The sequence below is a fragment of the Lepus europaeus genome, unplaced genomic scaffold (assembly GCF_033115175.1).
Source record: "Lepus europaeus isolate LE1 unplaced genomic scaffold, mLepTim1.pri SCAFFOLD_227, whole genome shotgun sequence".
NCBI lineage: Eukaryota > Metazoa > Chordata > Mammalia > Lagomorpha > Leporidae > Lepus > Lepus europaeus.
Window position 1 is genome coordinate 208,606 of NW_026909114.1, and position 14,282 is coordinate 222,887.

At 54.6% G+C, this 14,282-nt stretch overlaps 2 protein-coding genes across 2 annotated transcripts; both read right to left on the reverse strand.

Annotated features, from left to right (window-relative positions):
• Positions 1 to 4,646: 4,646 nt before the first annotated feature.
• LOC133754594 (interferon-stimulated gene 20 kDa protein-like) lies at positions 4,647 to 5,356 on the reverse strand. The gene has a single exon (XM_062185012.1). The coding sequence runs from the start codon at positions 5,267 to 5,269 to the stop codon at positions 4,724 to 4,726; it is 546 nt and encodes a 181-aa protein (XP_062040996.1). The 5' UTR covers positions 5,270 to 5,356; the 3' UTR covers positions 4,647 to 4,723.
• A 7,647-nt stretch (positions 5,357 to 13,003) lies between these two features.
• LOC133754593 (interferon-stimulated gene 20 kDa protein-like) lies at positions 13,004 to 13,713 on the reverse strand. The gene has a single exon (XM_062185011.1). It carries the CDS (start codon positions 13,624 to 13,626, stop codon positions 13,081 to 13,083), a length of 546 nt encoding a protein of 181 aa, XP_062040995.1. The 5' UTR covers positions 13,627 to 13,713; the 3' UTR covers positions 13,004 to 13,080.
• Positions 13,714 to 14,282: the final 569 nt, after the last annotated feature.

Below are 14,282 nucleotides of genomic sequence, written 5' to 3' on the forward strand. Positions count from 1 at the left end.
GCAGCTCCGCTTCTTCCATGCAGGTGGCCAGCACAAGCAAGGCATGGCCTGCCCCAGCATGGAAGCACTCTGGCCGTGCGCTGCATAGCCAAAGAGAGTAATTCGCAGAGCTGGGTCTGCGAGCAGAGAACCACCACCGCACTAGCTTTCCGCGGAACTCAGCATTTGTTGTGAACGCACCACTTGCGCCTCCGGTGTACGGTGCAGTAGCTGTGGTGCTGCCGTTCACCCTGACAGTCACCTATGGAACGCGAATCCCCGTGACTGTTGCCTTGCCCTCAGGGATCTATGGGAACGGGTCCTGGGTCTCAGCAAGAGTCCCTTGCCTTGTGTGGCGAGGAGCCAAACGTGCTTGCAGAGGTAGTTCATTCTACACGGTAAGCCGCACTTCCAGGTGCATAGCAACATGGAGTGTATCTTCCGCGGAAAGCAGACCATCCCCAAACTGCTGCCAGCCAGGAGATCGCTTCAGCCTTGCTATGTGCTCTGAGTCATCACGCATAACTTTCTGCACGGAATGACGTTCTGAGCCCTCACTCCTGTCCAGGGCAGATTGCCGTGCGGGTGCGTGATTCTGGTTTGGCCTTGCTCCGTTTCAGTGGTAGTGTTCTTCTGAGTCTGTAAAGCCGTCTCTGCTGAGTTGTGGGAAGCAGACACGTCGTGCGAGGAAACCCTCTCAAGAAGTACTTTGGATCCGGTTGTGCAAACGCTGCTCAGCTTCTATTTGCCATTTGAAAACACAAGCACCCATACAGGGCACTGTATTACCAAGTAGACTGATTTGCAGAACTGGGTCCGGGAGTGGAAAACCACCTCCGCACTAGCTTTCCGCAGAACTCAGCATTCGTTGTGAACGCACCACTTGCGGCTCCGGTGTACGGTGCAGTAGCTGTGGTGCTGCCGTTCGCCCTGACAGTCACCTATGGAACGCGAATCCCCATGACTGTTGCATTGCCCTCAGGGATCTATGGGAACAGGTCCTGAATATCAGCAAGTGTCCCTTGCCTAGTGTGGTGAGGAGCCAAACATGCTTGAGGAGGTAGTTCCTTCTAACAGGGGAAGCCGCACTTCCAGGTGCACAGACGCATGGAGTGTATCTTCCCTGGAAAGCAAACCATCCGCAAACTGCTGCCAGCCGCGACATCACTTAAGCCTTGTTATACGTTCTGAGTCCTCATACATAACCCAGTACTTTCTGCCTAGAACGACTCTATCCTGTCCAGGGCAGATTGCCGTGCGGGTGTGTGATTCTGGTTTGGCCCTGCTCCGTTTCAGTGGTAGTGTTCTTCTGAGTCTGTAAAGCCATTCTACTGAGTTGTGGGAAGCAGACACGTCGTGCGAGGAAACCCTCTCAAGGAGTACTTTGGATCCCAGTTTGGTAAACGCCGCTCGGCTTCTACTTTGCGGATTGACAGCACAAGCAACCATACAGGGCACTGTATTACCAAAGAGACTAATTCGCAGAACAGGGTCCAGGAGTTGAGTACCACCACCGCACTAGATTTCCGCGGAAATCAGCATTCGTTGTGAACGCACCACTTGCGCCTCCGGTGTACGGTGCAGTAGCTGTGGTGCTGCCGTTCACCCTGACAGTCACCTATGGAACGCAAATCCCCGTGACTGTTGCCTCGCCCTCTGGGATCTATGGGAACGGGTCCTGGTTCTCAGCAAGAGTCCCTTGCCTTGTGTGGCGAGGAGCCAAACGTGAATGCAGAGGTAGTTCGTTCTACACGGTAAGCCGCACTTCCAGGTGCACAGCAACATGGAGTGTATCTTCCGCAGAAAGCAGACCATCCCCAAACTGCTGCCAGCCAGGTGATCGCTTCAGCCTTCCTATGTACTCTGAGTCCTCACGCATAACCCGGCTACTTTCTGCACGGAATGAAGTTCTGAGCCTTCACTCCTGTCCAGGGCAGATTGCCGTGCAGGTGTTTGATTCTGGTTTGGCCCAGCTTCCTTTCAGAGGTAGTGTTCTTCCGAGTCTGCAAAGCCGTCTCTGCTGAGTTGTGGGAAGCAGACACGTCGTGCGAGGAAACCCTCTCAAGGAGCACTTTGGATCCCAGTTGCGCAAACGCCGCTCGGCTTCTACTTTGCCGTTTGCCAGTACAAGCACCCATATAGGGCACTGTATTACCAAAGAGAATAATTCGCAGAACTGCGTCCGGGAGCGGAGAACCACCGCACCAGCTTTCCACGGAACTCAGCATTCGTTGTGAACGCACCACTTCCGCCTCCGCTGTACGATGTAGTAGCTGTGGTGCAGCCGTTCACTCTGACAGTCACCTCTGGATCGCGAATCCCCGTGACTGTTGCATTGCCCTCAGGGATCTATGGGAACGGGTCCTGTGTCTCAGCAAGAGTCCCTTGCCTAGTGCGGTGAGGAGCCAAACGTGCTTGCAGAGGTAGTTCGTTCTACATGGGTAGCTGCAATTCTAGAAGCATAATAGCAAGGAGTGATTCTTTTAGGAAAGCAGACAATGCCAAACTGCTGCCAGGCCCAAGATCACTTGAGCCTTGCTATACGCTCCGAGTCCTCACGTATAACCCAGCTACTTTCTGCACGGAATGACGTTCTGAGCCCTCACTCCTGTCCAGGGCAGATTGCCGTGCGGGTGTGTGATTCTGGTTTGGCCCTGCTCCGTTTCAGTGGTAGTGTTGCTCCGAGTCTGCAAACCCACCTCTGCTGTGTTGTGGGAAGCAGACCCTTCGTGCCAGGAGCCCCTCAAGAAGGACTGTGGATCCCACTTGCCGGAATGCAGCTCCGCTTCTTCCATGCAGGTGGCCAGCACAAGCAAGGCATGGCCTGCCCCAGCATGGAAGCACTCTGGCTGTGCGCTGCATAGCCAAAGAGAGTAATTCGCAGAGCTGGGTCTGCGAGCAGAGAACCACCACCGCACTAGCTTTCCGCGGAACTCAGCATTTGTTGTGAACGCACCACTTGCGCCTCCGGTGTACGGTGCAGTAGCTGTGGTGCTGCCGTTCACCCTGACAGTCACCTATGGAACGCGAATCCCCGTGACTGTTGCCTTGCCCTCAGGGATCTATGGGAACGGGTCCTGGGTCTCAGCAAGAGTCCCTTGCCTTGTGTGGCGAGGAGCCAAACGTGCTTGCAGAGGTAGTTCGTTCTACACGGTAAGCCGCACTTCCAGGTGCATAGCAACATGGAGTGTATCTTCCGCGGAAAGCAGACCATCCCCAAACTGCTGCCAGCCAGGAGATCGCTTCAGCCTTGCTATGTGCTCTGAGTCATCACGCATAACTTTCTGCACGGAATGACGTTCTGAGCCCTCACTCCTGTCCAGGGCAGATTGCCGTGCGGGTGCGTGATTCTGGTTTGGCCTTGCTCCGTTTCAGTGGTAGTGTTCTTCTGAGTCTGTAAAGCCGTCTCTGCTGAGTTGTGGGAAGCAGACACGTCGTGCGAGGAAACCCTCTCAAGAAGTACTTTGGATCCGGTTGTGCAAACGCTGCTCAGCTTCTATTTGCCATTTGAAAACACAAGCACCCATACAGGGCACTGTATTACCAAGTAGACTGATTTGCAGAACTGGGTCCGGGAGTGGAAAACCACCTCCGCACTAGCTTTCCGCAGAACTCAGCATTCGTTGTGAACGCACCACTTGCGGCTCCGGTGTACGGTGCAGTAGCTGTGGTGCTGCCGTTCGCCCTGACAGTCACCTATGGAACGCGAATGCATAATTGAATGGAAGGTTAAAGAGCCTGATCCAGAATCCAGTCCTGCTCATTCCAAATTCGGGGATCTTTCGATTCTGCCATAATGTCCTGCTGAGTTTGGGAACTGGGGACTCTCATCCTCATGGGGATACACCTGTGGACACTAGAGATGAACGATCCTGACTACTACACAAAGGAATAGCCTTCACATGGTACCATGGGTTGCTATATTTTTTTGAAAGATTTTGTTTGAAAGGGGGGAGGGAGAAAGAGAGAAACAGATGAATGTTCCATCAACTGGCTCACTCTCCAAATGGCTGCAATGCCTGTGGCTGGGTGAGGCTGAAACCAGGAGCTTGGAACCCCACCCAGGTTTCCAACGTGTGTGACAGGGACCCAAGTACTTGGGTCTCCTGTGCTGTCTCCCCAGGTGCACTATGAGAGAGCTGGATCAGAAGTAGAGCATCTGGGACTCAAACCAGTGCTCTGATACAGGAAAGCAGCATTGCCAGTAAGAGTTGAGCTTGCCGTGCCACAAGGTTGGCCTTGTCTCATAGGTTCTCTTTGCTAGAGCGACTTCTAACCCTCTAACCTGCTTCATGTTCAGATTGTAAAAAGTCAACCAATATGATTTTTCTTCAGAGATATTAAAAGAATGCTCTGCAAAAAAATAAAAAAAAAAAAAAAAAAAAAAAAAAAAAAAAAAAAAAACAACCTGCGTGTTGTTCTTGACCGACTGCGTGAGCACGGAGAGCGGGCCCGTGTTGAACTCCTCCTCCTCCCGCTTCTGCAGCTCCTCGGGGGTCATCTCGCTCTTGGGCTTGTTGAGGAGGCTCATGGTGCCGGCCGCGCGTTCGGGGACCTCTCACTCCAACCTCCTCCGCGTTGCTTCTGCCTCTGCGGAAGGAGCGCGAGAGGGGCGGGACTTCCGCTTCCGGCCTTTTTTTTTTTTTTTTTTTTTTTTTTTTTGGCGTGGGAGTCGTTTTACTGCTGAAGATGCACTTTCCAAAAGCACGGGGCATCCGTGGCCAGGATGGAGGCTGGACGAGCCTCAGTTGGACACAGGCAGGCAGGGCAGCCCCCGGCTGGCCCGGATCCGCTGGGACACTCGGAAGAGCTCCATGGTGGCCCTCGCGTCTTCCACCGAGCTGTGGCCCAGACCAGTGTTCTGGATGTTCCTGTGGAGGAGGCGCTCACACAGCACCCGCAGGGACACTCGCCTGCACGAGCCCAGTCTGGCCTCGCGCCACAGCAGCCTGTCGGTGGCCGTGTCGTAGATGGTGTAGGCCTCCATGTCCTCCCGCAGAGCCTGGAAGTCGTGCTTCAGGTCGTGGCCCACAACCAGCTTGCCTCTGAGCAGCTGCAGAATCTCTCGCCTGGCCTGGGCAAACGGGGTGGCCGTGGCCATGTGCTGAGGCGTGACCCCGCTGACCCGGGTTCTGTAGTCGGTGATCTCCCCCTCGGGCAGGATGAACTTGTCGTAGAGCACGGTGCCCTGCAGGCTCACCAGGCTGCAGCGTGCCAGGCCGCTCTCCCGCAGGGGCCCCAGCCCCACCATCTCGCAGTCCATGGCCACCACCTCGGGGCTGCCCGCCATGCTCCTCGCAGACCCTCTGGTGCTGGCGGCCCTGGGTCCTGTCTCCGCCTCCAGGCAGCCTCTTCCCCCTGAGAGAACTGCTCTGGCAAGGACTATCTCTCTTTTTTTTTTTTTTTTTTTTTTTTTTTTTTTTTTTTAGCTATAAATCAAAGACATTTTATATTTAAATCACAACTATTTGAAGAGGATCAAGTCAACTACAAAAATGGGGAAAATAAAATCGGCGGAAGACTCCTGTCCCATGAGAGGCGGATGCCTGGGGCCCCAGGTCTGAGACAGAAGCTTTGGGCCAGCCCTGCGGGGGCCCCAGAACAGCCAGGAGCAGGAGGCAGCTAGCCAGCCCCAAGCACAACGACACGGACCGTGGGGCCCAGCAGCCAGGTGGGACATTCTCGGGCCTCAGGCGTCTGGGGCTAGGGGGCATCTGTGCAGCAGACCCCGGGCAGCTGGCGGCCAGGCACCTGCAGGGCCCACAGCCTGGCCTCATTTCTCCATGTCCTCCTCCTGGTCATCCACAGCAGTCCTGTTGGGGACCAAGCAGTCCCCGGAGCTATCCGGGGGCAAAGGCGGCTGTGGGATGTCACGAGGTGGCCTACGGCCTGGCCTGGAGCTGCGGTCCATAGGGCTCTGAATCAGGACGGGGTGCAGGGGGCACCCCCGGTACCTATAGCTGGGCGAGACGCGGTGCCTTGCTGAAGAAGGCCCTGTGGGGCCGGACAGCTGGGAGCTGCAAGCCTCTGGGTCCACCTGGCTGGTGGAGTCCGCAGAGGCAACCGTGACGTTGGACTTCAGCGCTGCCTGCTTCTGTTCTTGGGAACTTTTGGCCCGGCGGTTCTTGAACCACAGCTTCACTGTGTACTCGAAACCTGTGCATGGTTTCTCAAACATTTTCCTTGAACTTTTTGATGGCTCTGCATAGTTACAAATTTCAAAATTTTTCACACCAAACTTGAACTTACTTTTAGTTCCATTTCCCACAAACGTTGAAATCACATTGTATAATCAGACAGCTGTTCAGATACTGTGCTTCCTAAGAGATCTCTAGCAGTCAGCAAAGATTGCCTGTGAGTGTTTGGATAATAGGGTTTGAAACAAAAGTCAAGTTGGTAATTCATGCAACAAGGCCTTACTGCGCCAGGCACTTTCCAGGCATTAGGTTTACATCAGGAAAAAAAAAATAGATAAATAAATGCACACCCCAACCCGCTCCGCTCGGGGCACTGGCCTTCTGTTTCACACAGTATCCTAGACTGTAAAAAAAAAAAAAAAAAAAAAAAAAAAAATCCCCTCAGGGATCTATGGGAACAGGTCCTGAATATCAGCAAGTGTCCCTTGCCTAGTGTGGTGAGGAGCCAAACATGCTTGAGGAGGTAGTTCCTTCTAACAGGGGAAGCCGCACTTCCAGGTGCACAGACGCATGGAGTGTATCTTCCCTGGAAAGCAAACCATCCGCAAACTGCTGCCAGCCGCGACATCACTTAAGCCTTGTTATACGTTCTGAGTCCTCATACATAACCCAGTACTTTCTGCCTAGAACGACTCTATCCTGTCCAGGGCAGATTGCCGTGCGGGTGTGTGATTCTGGTTTGGCCCTGCTCCGTTTCAGTGGTAGTGTTCTTCTGAGTCTGTAAAGCCATTCTACTGAGTTGTGGGAAGCAGACACGTCGTGCGAGGAAACCCTCTCAAGGAGTACTTTGGATCCCAGTTTGGTAAACGCCGCTCGGCTTCTACTTTGCGGATTGACAGCACAAGCAACCATACAGGGCACTGTATTACCAAAGAGACTAATTCGCAGAACAGGGTCCAGGAGTTGAGTACCACCACCGCACTAGATTTCCGCGGAAATCAGCATTCGTTGTGAACGCACCACTTGCGCCTCCGGTGTACGGTGCAGTAGCTGTGGTGCTGCCGTTCACCCTGACAGTCACCTATGGAACGCAAATCCCCGTGACTGTTGCCTCGCCCTCTGGGATCTATGGGAACGGGTCCTGGTTCTCAGCAAGAGTCCCTTGCCTTGTGTGGCGAGGAGCCAAACGTGAATGCAGAGGTAGTTCGTTCTACACGGTAAGCCGCACTTCCAGGTGCACAGCAACATGGAGTGTATCTTCCGCAGAAAGCAGACCATCCCCAAACTGCTGCCAGCCAGGTGATCGCTTCAGCCTTCCTATGTACTCTGAGTCCTCACGCATAACCCGGCTACTTTCTGCACGGAATGAAGTTCTGAGCCTTCACTCCTGTCCAGGGCAGATTGCCGTGCAGGTGTTTGATTCTGGTTTGGCCCAGCTTCCTTTCAGAGGTAGTGTTCTTCCGAGTCTGCAAAGCCGTCTCTGCTGAGTTGTGGGAAGCAGACACGTCGTGCGAGGAAACCCTCTCAAGGAGCACTTTGGATCCCAGTTGCGCAAACGCCGCTCGGCTTCTACTTTGCCGTTTGCCAGTACAAGCACCCATATAGGGCACTGTATTACCAAAGAGAATAATTCGCAGAACTGCGTCCGGGAGCGGAGAACCACCGCACCAGCTTTCCACGGAACTCAGCATTCGTTGTGAACGCACCACTTGCGCCTCCGCTGTACGATGTAGTAGCTGTGGTGCAGCCGTTCACTCTGACAGTCACCTCTGGATCGCGAATCCCCGTGACTGTTGCATTGCCCTCAGGGATCTATGGGAACGGGTCCTGTGTCTCAGCAAGAGTCCCTTGCCTAGTGCGGTGAGGAGCCAAACGTGCTTGCAGAGGTAGTTCGTTCTACATGGGTAGCTGCAATTCTAGAAGCATAATAGCAAGGAGTGATTCTTTTAGGAAAGCAGACAATGCCAAACTGCTGCCAGGCCCAAGATCACTTGAGCCTTGCTATACGCTCCGAGTCCTCACGTATAACCCAGCTACTTTCTGCACGGAATGACGTTCTGAGCCCTCACTCCTGTCCAGGGCAGATTGCCGTGCGGGTGTGTGATTCTGGTTTGGCCCTGCTCCGTTTCAGTGGTAGTGTTGCTCCGAGTCTGCAAACCCACCTCTGCTGTGTTGTGGGAAGCAGACCCTTCGTGCCAGGAGCCCCTCAAGAAGGACTGTGGATCCCACTTGCCGGAATGCAGCTCCGCTTCTTCCATGCAGGTGGCCAGCACAAGCAAGGCATGGCCTGCCCCAGCATGGAAGCACTCTGGCCGTGCGCTGCATAGCCAAAGAGAGTAATTCGCAGAGCTGGGTCTGCGAGCAGAGAACCACCACCGCACTAGCTTTCCGCGGAACTCAGCATTTGTTGTGAACGCACCACTTGCGCCTCCGGTGTACGGTGCAGTAGCTGTGGTGCTGCCGTTCACCCTGACAGTCACCTATGGAACGCGAATCCCCGTGACTGTTGCCTTGCCCTCAGGGATCTATGGGAACGGGTCCTGGGTCTCAGCAAGAGTCCCTTGCCTTGTGTGGCGAGGAGCCAAACGTGCTTGCAGAGGTAGTTCATTCTACACGGTAAGCCGCACTTCCAGGTGCATAGCAACATGGAGTGTATCTTCCGCGGAAAGCAGACCATCCCCAAACTGCTGCCAGCCAGGAGATCGCTTCAGCCTTGCTATGTGCTCTGAGTCATCACGCATAACTTTCTGCACGGAATGACGTTCTGAGCCCTCACTCCTGTCCAGGGCAGATTGCCGTGCGGGTGCGTGATTCTGGTTTGGCCTTGCTCCGTTTCAGTGGTAGTGTTCTTCTGAGTCTGTAAAGCCGTCTCTGCTGAGTTGTGGGAAGCAGACACGTCGTGCGAGGAAACCCTCTCAAGAAGTACTTTGGATCCGGTTGTGCAAACGCTGCTCAGCTTCTATTTGCCATTTGAAAACACAAGCACCCATACAGGGCACTGTATTACCAAGTAGACTGATTTGCAGAACTGGGTCCGGGAGTGGAAAACCACCTCCGCACTAGCTTTCCGCAGAACTCAGCATTCGTTGTGAACGCACCACTTGCGGCTCCGGTGTACGGTGCAGTAGCTGTGGTGCTGCCGTTCGCCCTGACAGTCACCTATGGAACGCGAATCCCCATGACTGTTGCATTGCCCTCAGGGATCTATGGGAACAGGTCCTGAATATCAGCAAGTGTCCCTTGCCTAGTGTGGTGAGGAGCCAAACATGCTTGAGGAGGTAGTTCCTTCTAACAGGGGAAGCCGCACTTCCAGGTGCACAGACGCATGGAGTGTATCTTCCCTGGAAAGCAAACCATCCGCAAACTGCTGCCAGCCGCGACATCACTTAAGCCTTGTTATACGTTCTGAGTCCTCATACATAACCCAGTACTTTCTGCCTAGAACGACTCTATCCTGTCCAGGGCAGATTGCCGTGCGGGTGTGTGATTCTGGTTTGGCCCTGCTCCGTTTCAGTGGTAGTGTTCTTCTGAGTCTGTAAAGCCATTCTACTGAGTTGTGGGAAGCAGACACGTCGTGCGAGGAAACCCTCTCAAGGAGTACTTTGGATCCCAGTTTGGTAAACGCCGCTCGGCTTCTACTTTGCGGATTGACAGCACAAGCAACCATACAGGGCACTGTATTACCAAAGAGACTAATTCGCAGAACAGGGTCCAGGAGTTGAGTACCACCACCGCACTAGATTTCCGCGGAAATCAGCATTCGTTGTGAACGCACCACTTGCGCCTCCGGTGTACGGTGCAGTAGCTGTGGTGCTGCCGTTCACCCTGACAGTCACCTATGGAACGCAAATCCCCGTGACTGTTGCCTCGCCCTCTGGGATCTATGGGAACGGGTCCTGGTTCTCAGCAAGAGTCCCTTGCCTTGTGTGGCGAGGAGCCAAACGTGAATGCAGAGGTAGTTCGTTCTACACGGTAAGCCGCACTTCCAGGTGCACAGCAACATGGAGTGTATCTTCCGCAGAAAGCAGACCATCCCCAAACTGCTGCCAGCCAGGTGATCGCTTCAGCCTTCCTATGTACTCTGAGTCCTCACGCATAACCCGGCTACTTTCTGCACGGAATGAAGTTCTGAGCCTTCACTCCTGTCCAGGGCAGATTGCCGTGCAGGTGTTTGATTCTGGTTTGGCCCAGCTTCCTTTCAGAGGTAGTGTTCTTCCGAGTCTGCAAAGCCGTCTCTGCTGAGTTGTGGGAAGCAGACACGTCGTGCGAGGAAACCCTCTCAAGGAGCACTTTGGATCCCAGTTGCGCAAACGCCGCTCGGCTTCTACTTTGCCGTTTGCCAGTACAAGCACCCATATAGGGCACTGTATTACCAAAGAGAATAATTCGCAGAACTGCGTCCGGGAGCGGAGAACCACCGCACCAGCTTTCCACGGAACTCAGCATTCGTTGTGAACGCACCACTTGCGCCTCCGCTGTACGATGTAGTAGCTGTGGTGCAGCCGTTCACTCTGACAGTCACCTCTGGATCGCGAATCCCCGTGACTGTTGCATTGCCCTCAGGGATCTATGGGAACGGGTCCTGTGTCTCAGCAAGAGTCCCTTGCCTAGTGCGGTGAGGAGCCAAACGTGCTTGCAGAGGTAGTTCGTTCTACATGGGTAGCTGCAATTCTAGAAGCATAATAGCAAGGAGTGATTCTTTTAGGAAAGCAGACAATGCCAAACTGCTGCCAGGCCCAAGATCACTTGAGCCTTGCTATACGCTCCGAGTCCTCACGTATAACCCAGCTACTTTCTGCACGGAATGACGTTCTGAGCCCTCACTCCTGTCCAGGGCAGATTGCCGTGCGGGTGTGTGATTCTGGTTTGGCCCTGCTCCGTTTCAGTGGTAGTGTTGCTCCGAGTCTGCAAACCCACCTCTGCTGTGTTGTGGGAAGCAGACCCTTCGTGCCAGGAGCCCCTCAAGAAGGACTGTGGATCCCACTTGCCGGAATGCAGCTCCGCTTCTTCCATGCAGGTGGCCAGCACAAGCAAGGCATGGCCTGCCCCAGCATGGAAGCACTCTGGCCGTGCGCTGCATAGCCAAAGAGAGTAATTCGCAGAGCTGGGTCTGCGAGCAGAGAACCACCACCGCACTAGCTTTCCGCGGAACTCAGCATTTGTTGTGAACGCACCACTTGCGCCTCCGGTGTACGGTGCAGTAGCTGTGGTGCTGCCGTTCACCCTGACAGTCACCTATGGAACGCGAATCCCCGTGACTGTTGCCTTGCCCTCAGGGATCTATGGGAACGGGTCCTGGGTCTCAGCAAGAGTCCCTTGCCTTGTGTGGCGAGGAGCCAAACGTGCTTGCAGAGGTAGTTCATTCTACACGGTAAGCCGCACTTCCAGGTGCATAGCAACATGGAGTGTATCTTCCGCGGAAAGCAGACCATCCCCAAACTGCTGCCAGCCAGGAGATCGCTTCAGCCTTGCTATGTGCTCTGAGTCATCACGCATAACTTTCTGCACGGAATGACGTTCTGAGCCCTCACTCCTGTCCAGGGCAGATTGCCGTGCGGGTGCGTGATTCTGGTTTGGCCTTGCTCCGTTTCAGTGGTAGTGTTCTTCTGAGTCTGTAAAGCCGTCTCTGCTGAGTTGTGGGAAGCAGACACGTCGTGCGAGGAAACCCTCTCAAGAAGTACTTTGGATCCGGTTGTGCAAACGCTGCTCAGCTTCTATTTGCCATTTGAAAACACAAGCACCCATACAGGGCACTGTATTACCAAGTAGACTGATTTGCAGAACTGGGTCCGGGAGTGGAAAACCACCTCCGCACTAGCTTTCCGCAGAACTCAGCATTCGTTGTGAACGCACCACTTGCGGCTCCGGTGTACGGTGCAGTAGCTGTGGTGCTGCCGTTCGCCCTGACAGTCACCTATGGAACGCGAATGCATAATTGAATGGAAGGTTAAAGAGCCTGATCCAGAATCCAGTCCTGCTCATTCCAAATTCGGGGATCTTTCGATTCTGCCATAATGTCCTGCTGAGTTTGGGAACTGGGGACTCTCATCCTCATGGGGATACACCTGTGGACACTAGAGATGAACGATCCTGACTACTACACAAAGGAATAGCCTTCACATGGTACCATGGGTTGCTATTTTTTTTGAAAGATTTTGTTTGAAAGGGGGGAGGGAGAAAGAGAGAAACAGATGAATGTTCCATCAACTGGCTCACTCTCCAAATGGCTGCAATGCCTGTGGCTGGGTGAGGCTGAAACCAGGAGCTTGGAACCCCACCCAGGTTTCCAACGTGTGTGACAGGGACCCAAGTACTTGGGTCTCCTGTGCTGTCTCCCCAGGTGCACTATGAGAGAGCTGGATCAGAAGTAGAGCATCTGGGACTCAAACCAGTGCTCTGATACAGGAAAGCAGCATTGCCAGTAAGAGTTGAGCTTGCCGTGCCACAAGGTTGGCCTTGTCTCATAGGTTCTCTTTGCTAGAGCGACTTCTAACCCTCTAACCTGCTTCATGTTCAGATTGTAAAAAGTCAACCAATATGATTTTTCTTCAGAGATATTAAAAGAATGCTCTGCAAAAAAAAAAAAAAAAAAAAAAAAAAAAAAAAAAAAAAAAAACAACCTGCGTGTTGTTCTTGACCGACTGCGTGAGCACGGAGAGCGGGCCCGTGTTGAACTCCTCCTCCTCCCGCTTCTGCAGCTCCTCGGGGGTCATCTCGCTCTTGGGCTTGTTGAGGAGGCTCATGGTGCCGGCCGCGCGTTCGGGGACCTCTCACTCCAACCTCCTCCGCGTTGCTTCTGCCTCTGCGGAAGGAGCGCGAGAGGGGCGGGACTTCCGCTTCCGGCCTTTTTTTTTTTTTTTTTTTTTTTTTTTTTTTTTTTTTGGCGTGGGAGTCGTTTTACTGCTGAAGATGCACTTTCCAAAAGCACGGGGCATCCGTGGCCAGGATGGAGGCTGGACGAGCCTCAGTTGGACACAGGCAGGCAGGGCAGCCCCCGGCTGGCCCGGATCCGCTGGGACACTCGGAAGAGCTCCATGGTGGCCCTCGCGTCTTCCACCGAGCTGTGGCCCAGACCAGTGTTCTGGATGTTCCTGTGGAGGAGGCGCTCACACAGCACCCGCAGGGACACTCGCCTGCACGAGCCCAGTCTGGCCTCGCGCCACAGCAGCCTGTCGGTGGCCGTGTCGTAGATGGTGTAGGCCTCCATGTCCTCCCGCAGAGCCTGGAAGTCGTGCTTCAGGTCGTGGCCCACAACCAGCTTGCCTCTGAGCAGCTGCAGAATCTCTCGCCTGGCCTGGGCAAACGGGGTGGCCGTGGCCATGTGCTGAGGCGTGACCCCGCTGACCCGGGTTCTGTAGTCGGTGATCTCCCCCTCGGGCAGGATGAACTTGTCGTAGAGCACGGTGCCCTGCAGGCTCACCAGGCTGCAGCGTGCCAGGCCGCTCTCCCGCAGGGGCCCCAGCCCCACCATCTCGCAGTCCATGGCCACCACCTCGGGGCTGCCCGCCATGCTCCTCGCAGACCCTCTGGTGCTGGCGGCCCTGGGTCCTGTCTCCGCCTCCAGGCAGCCTCTTCCCCCTGAGAGAACTGCTCTGGCAAGGACTATCTCTCTTTTTTTTTTTTTTTTTTTTTTTTTTTTTTTTTTTAGCTATAAATCAAAGACATTTTATATTTAAATCACAACTATTTGAAGAGGATCAAGTCAACTACAAAAATGGGGAAAATAAAATCGGCGGAAGACTCCTGTCCCATGAGAGGCGGATGCCTGGGGCCCCAGGTCTGAGACAGAAGCTTTGGGCCAGCCCTGCGGGGGCCCCAGAACAGCCAGGAGCAGGAGGCAGCTAGCCAGCCCCAAGCACAACGACACGGACCGTGGGGCCCAGCAGCCAGGTGGGACATTCTCGGGCCTCAGGCGTCTGGGGCTAGGGGGCATCTGTGCAGCAGACCCCGGGCAGCTGGCGGCCAGGCACCTGCAGGGCCCACAGCCTGGCCTCATTTCTCCATGTCCTCCTCCTGGTCATCCACAGCAGTCCTGTTGGGGACCAAGCAGTCCCCGGAGCTATCCGGGGGCAAAGGCGGCTGTGGGATGTCACGAGGTGGCCTACGGCCTGGCCTGGAGCTGCGGTCCATAGGGCTCTGAATCAGGACGGGGTGCAGGGGGCACCC

Excerpts from the sequence above, each read along its gene's own strand:
- LOC133754593 (XM_062185011.1), bottom strand. The coding sequence starts at position 13,626 with ATGGCGGGCAGCCCCGAGGTGGTGGCCATGGACTGCGAGATGGTGGGG.
- LOC133754594 (XM_062185012.1), bottom strand. The coding sequence starts at position 5,269 with ATGGCGGGCAGCCCCGAGGTGGTGGCCATGGACTGCGAGATGGTGGGG.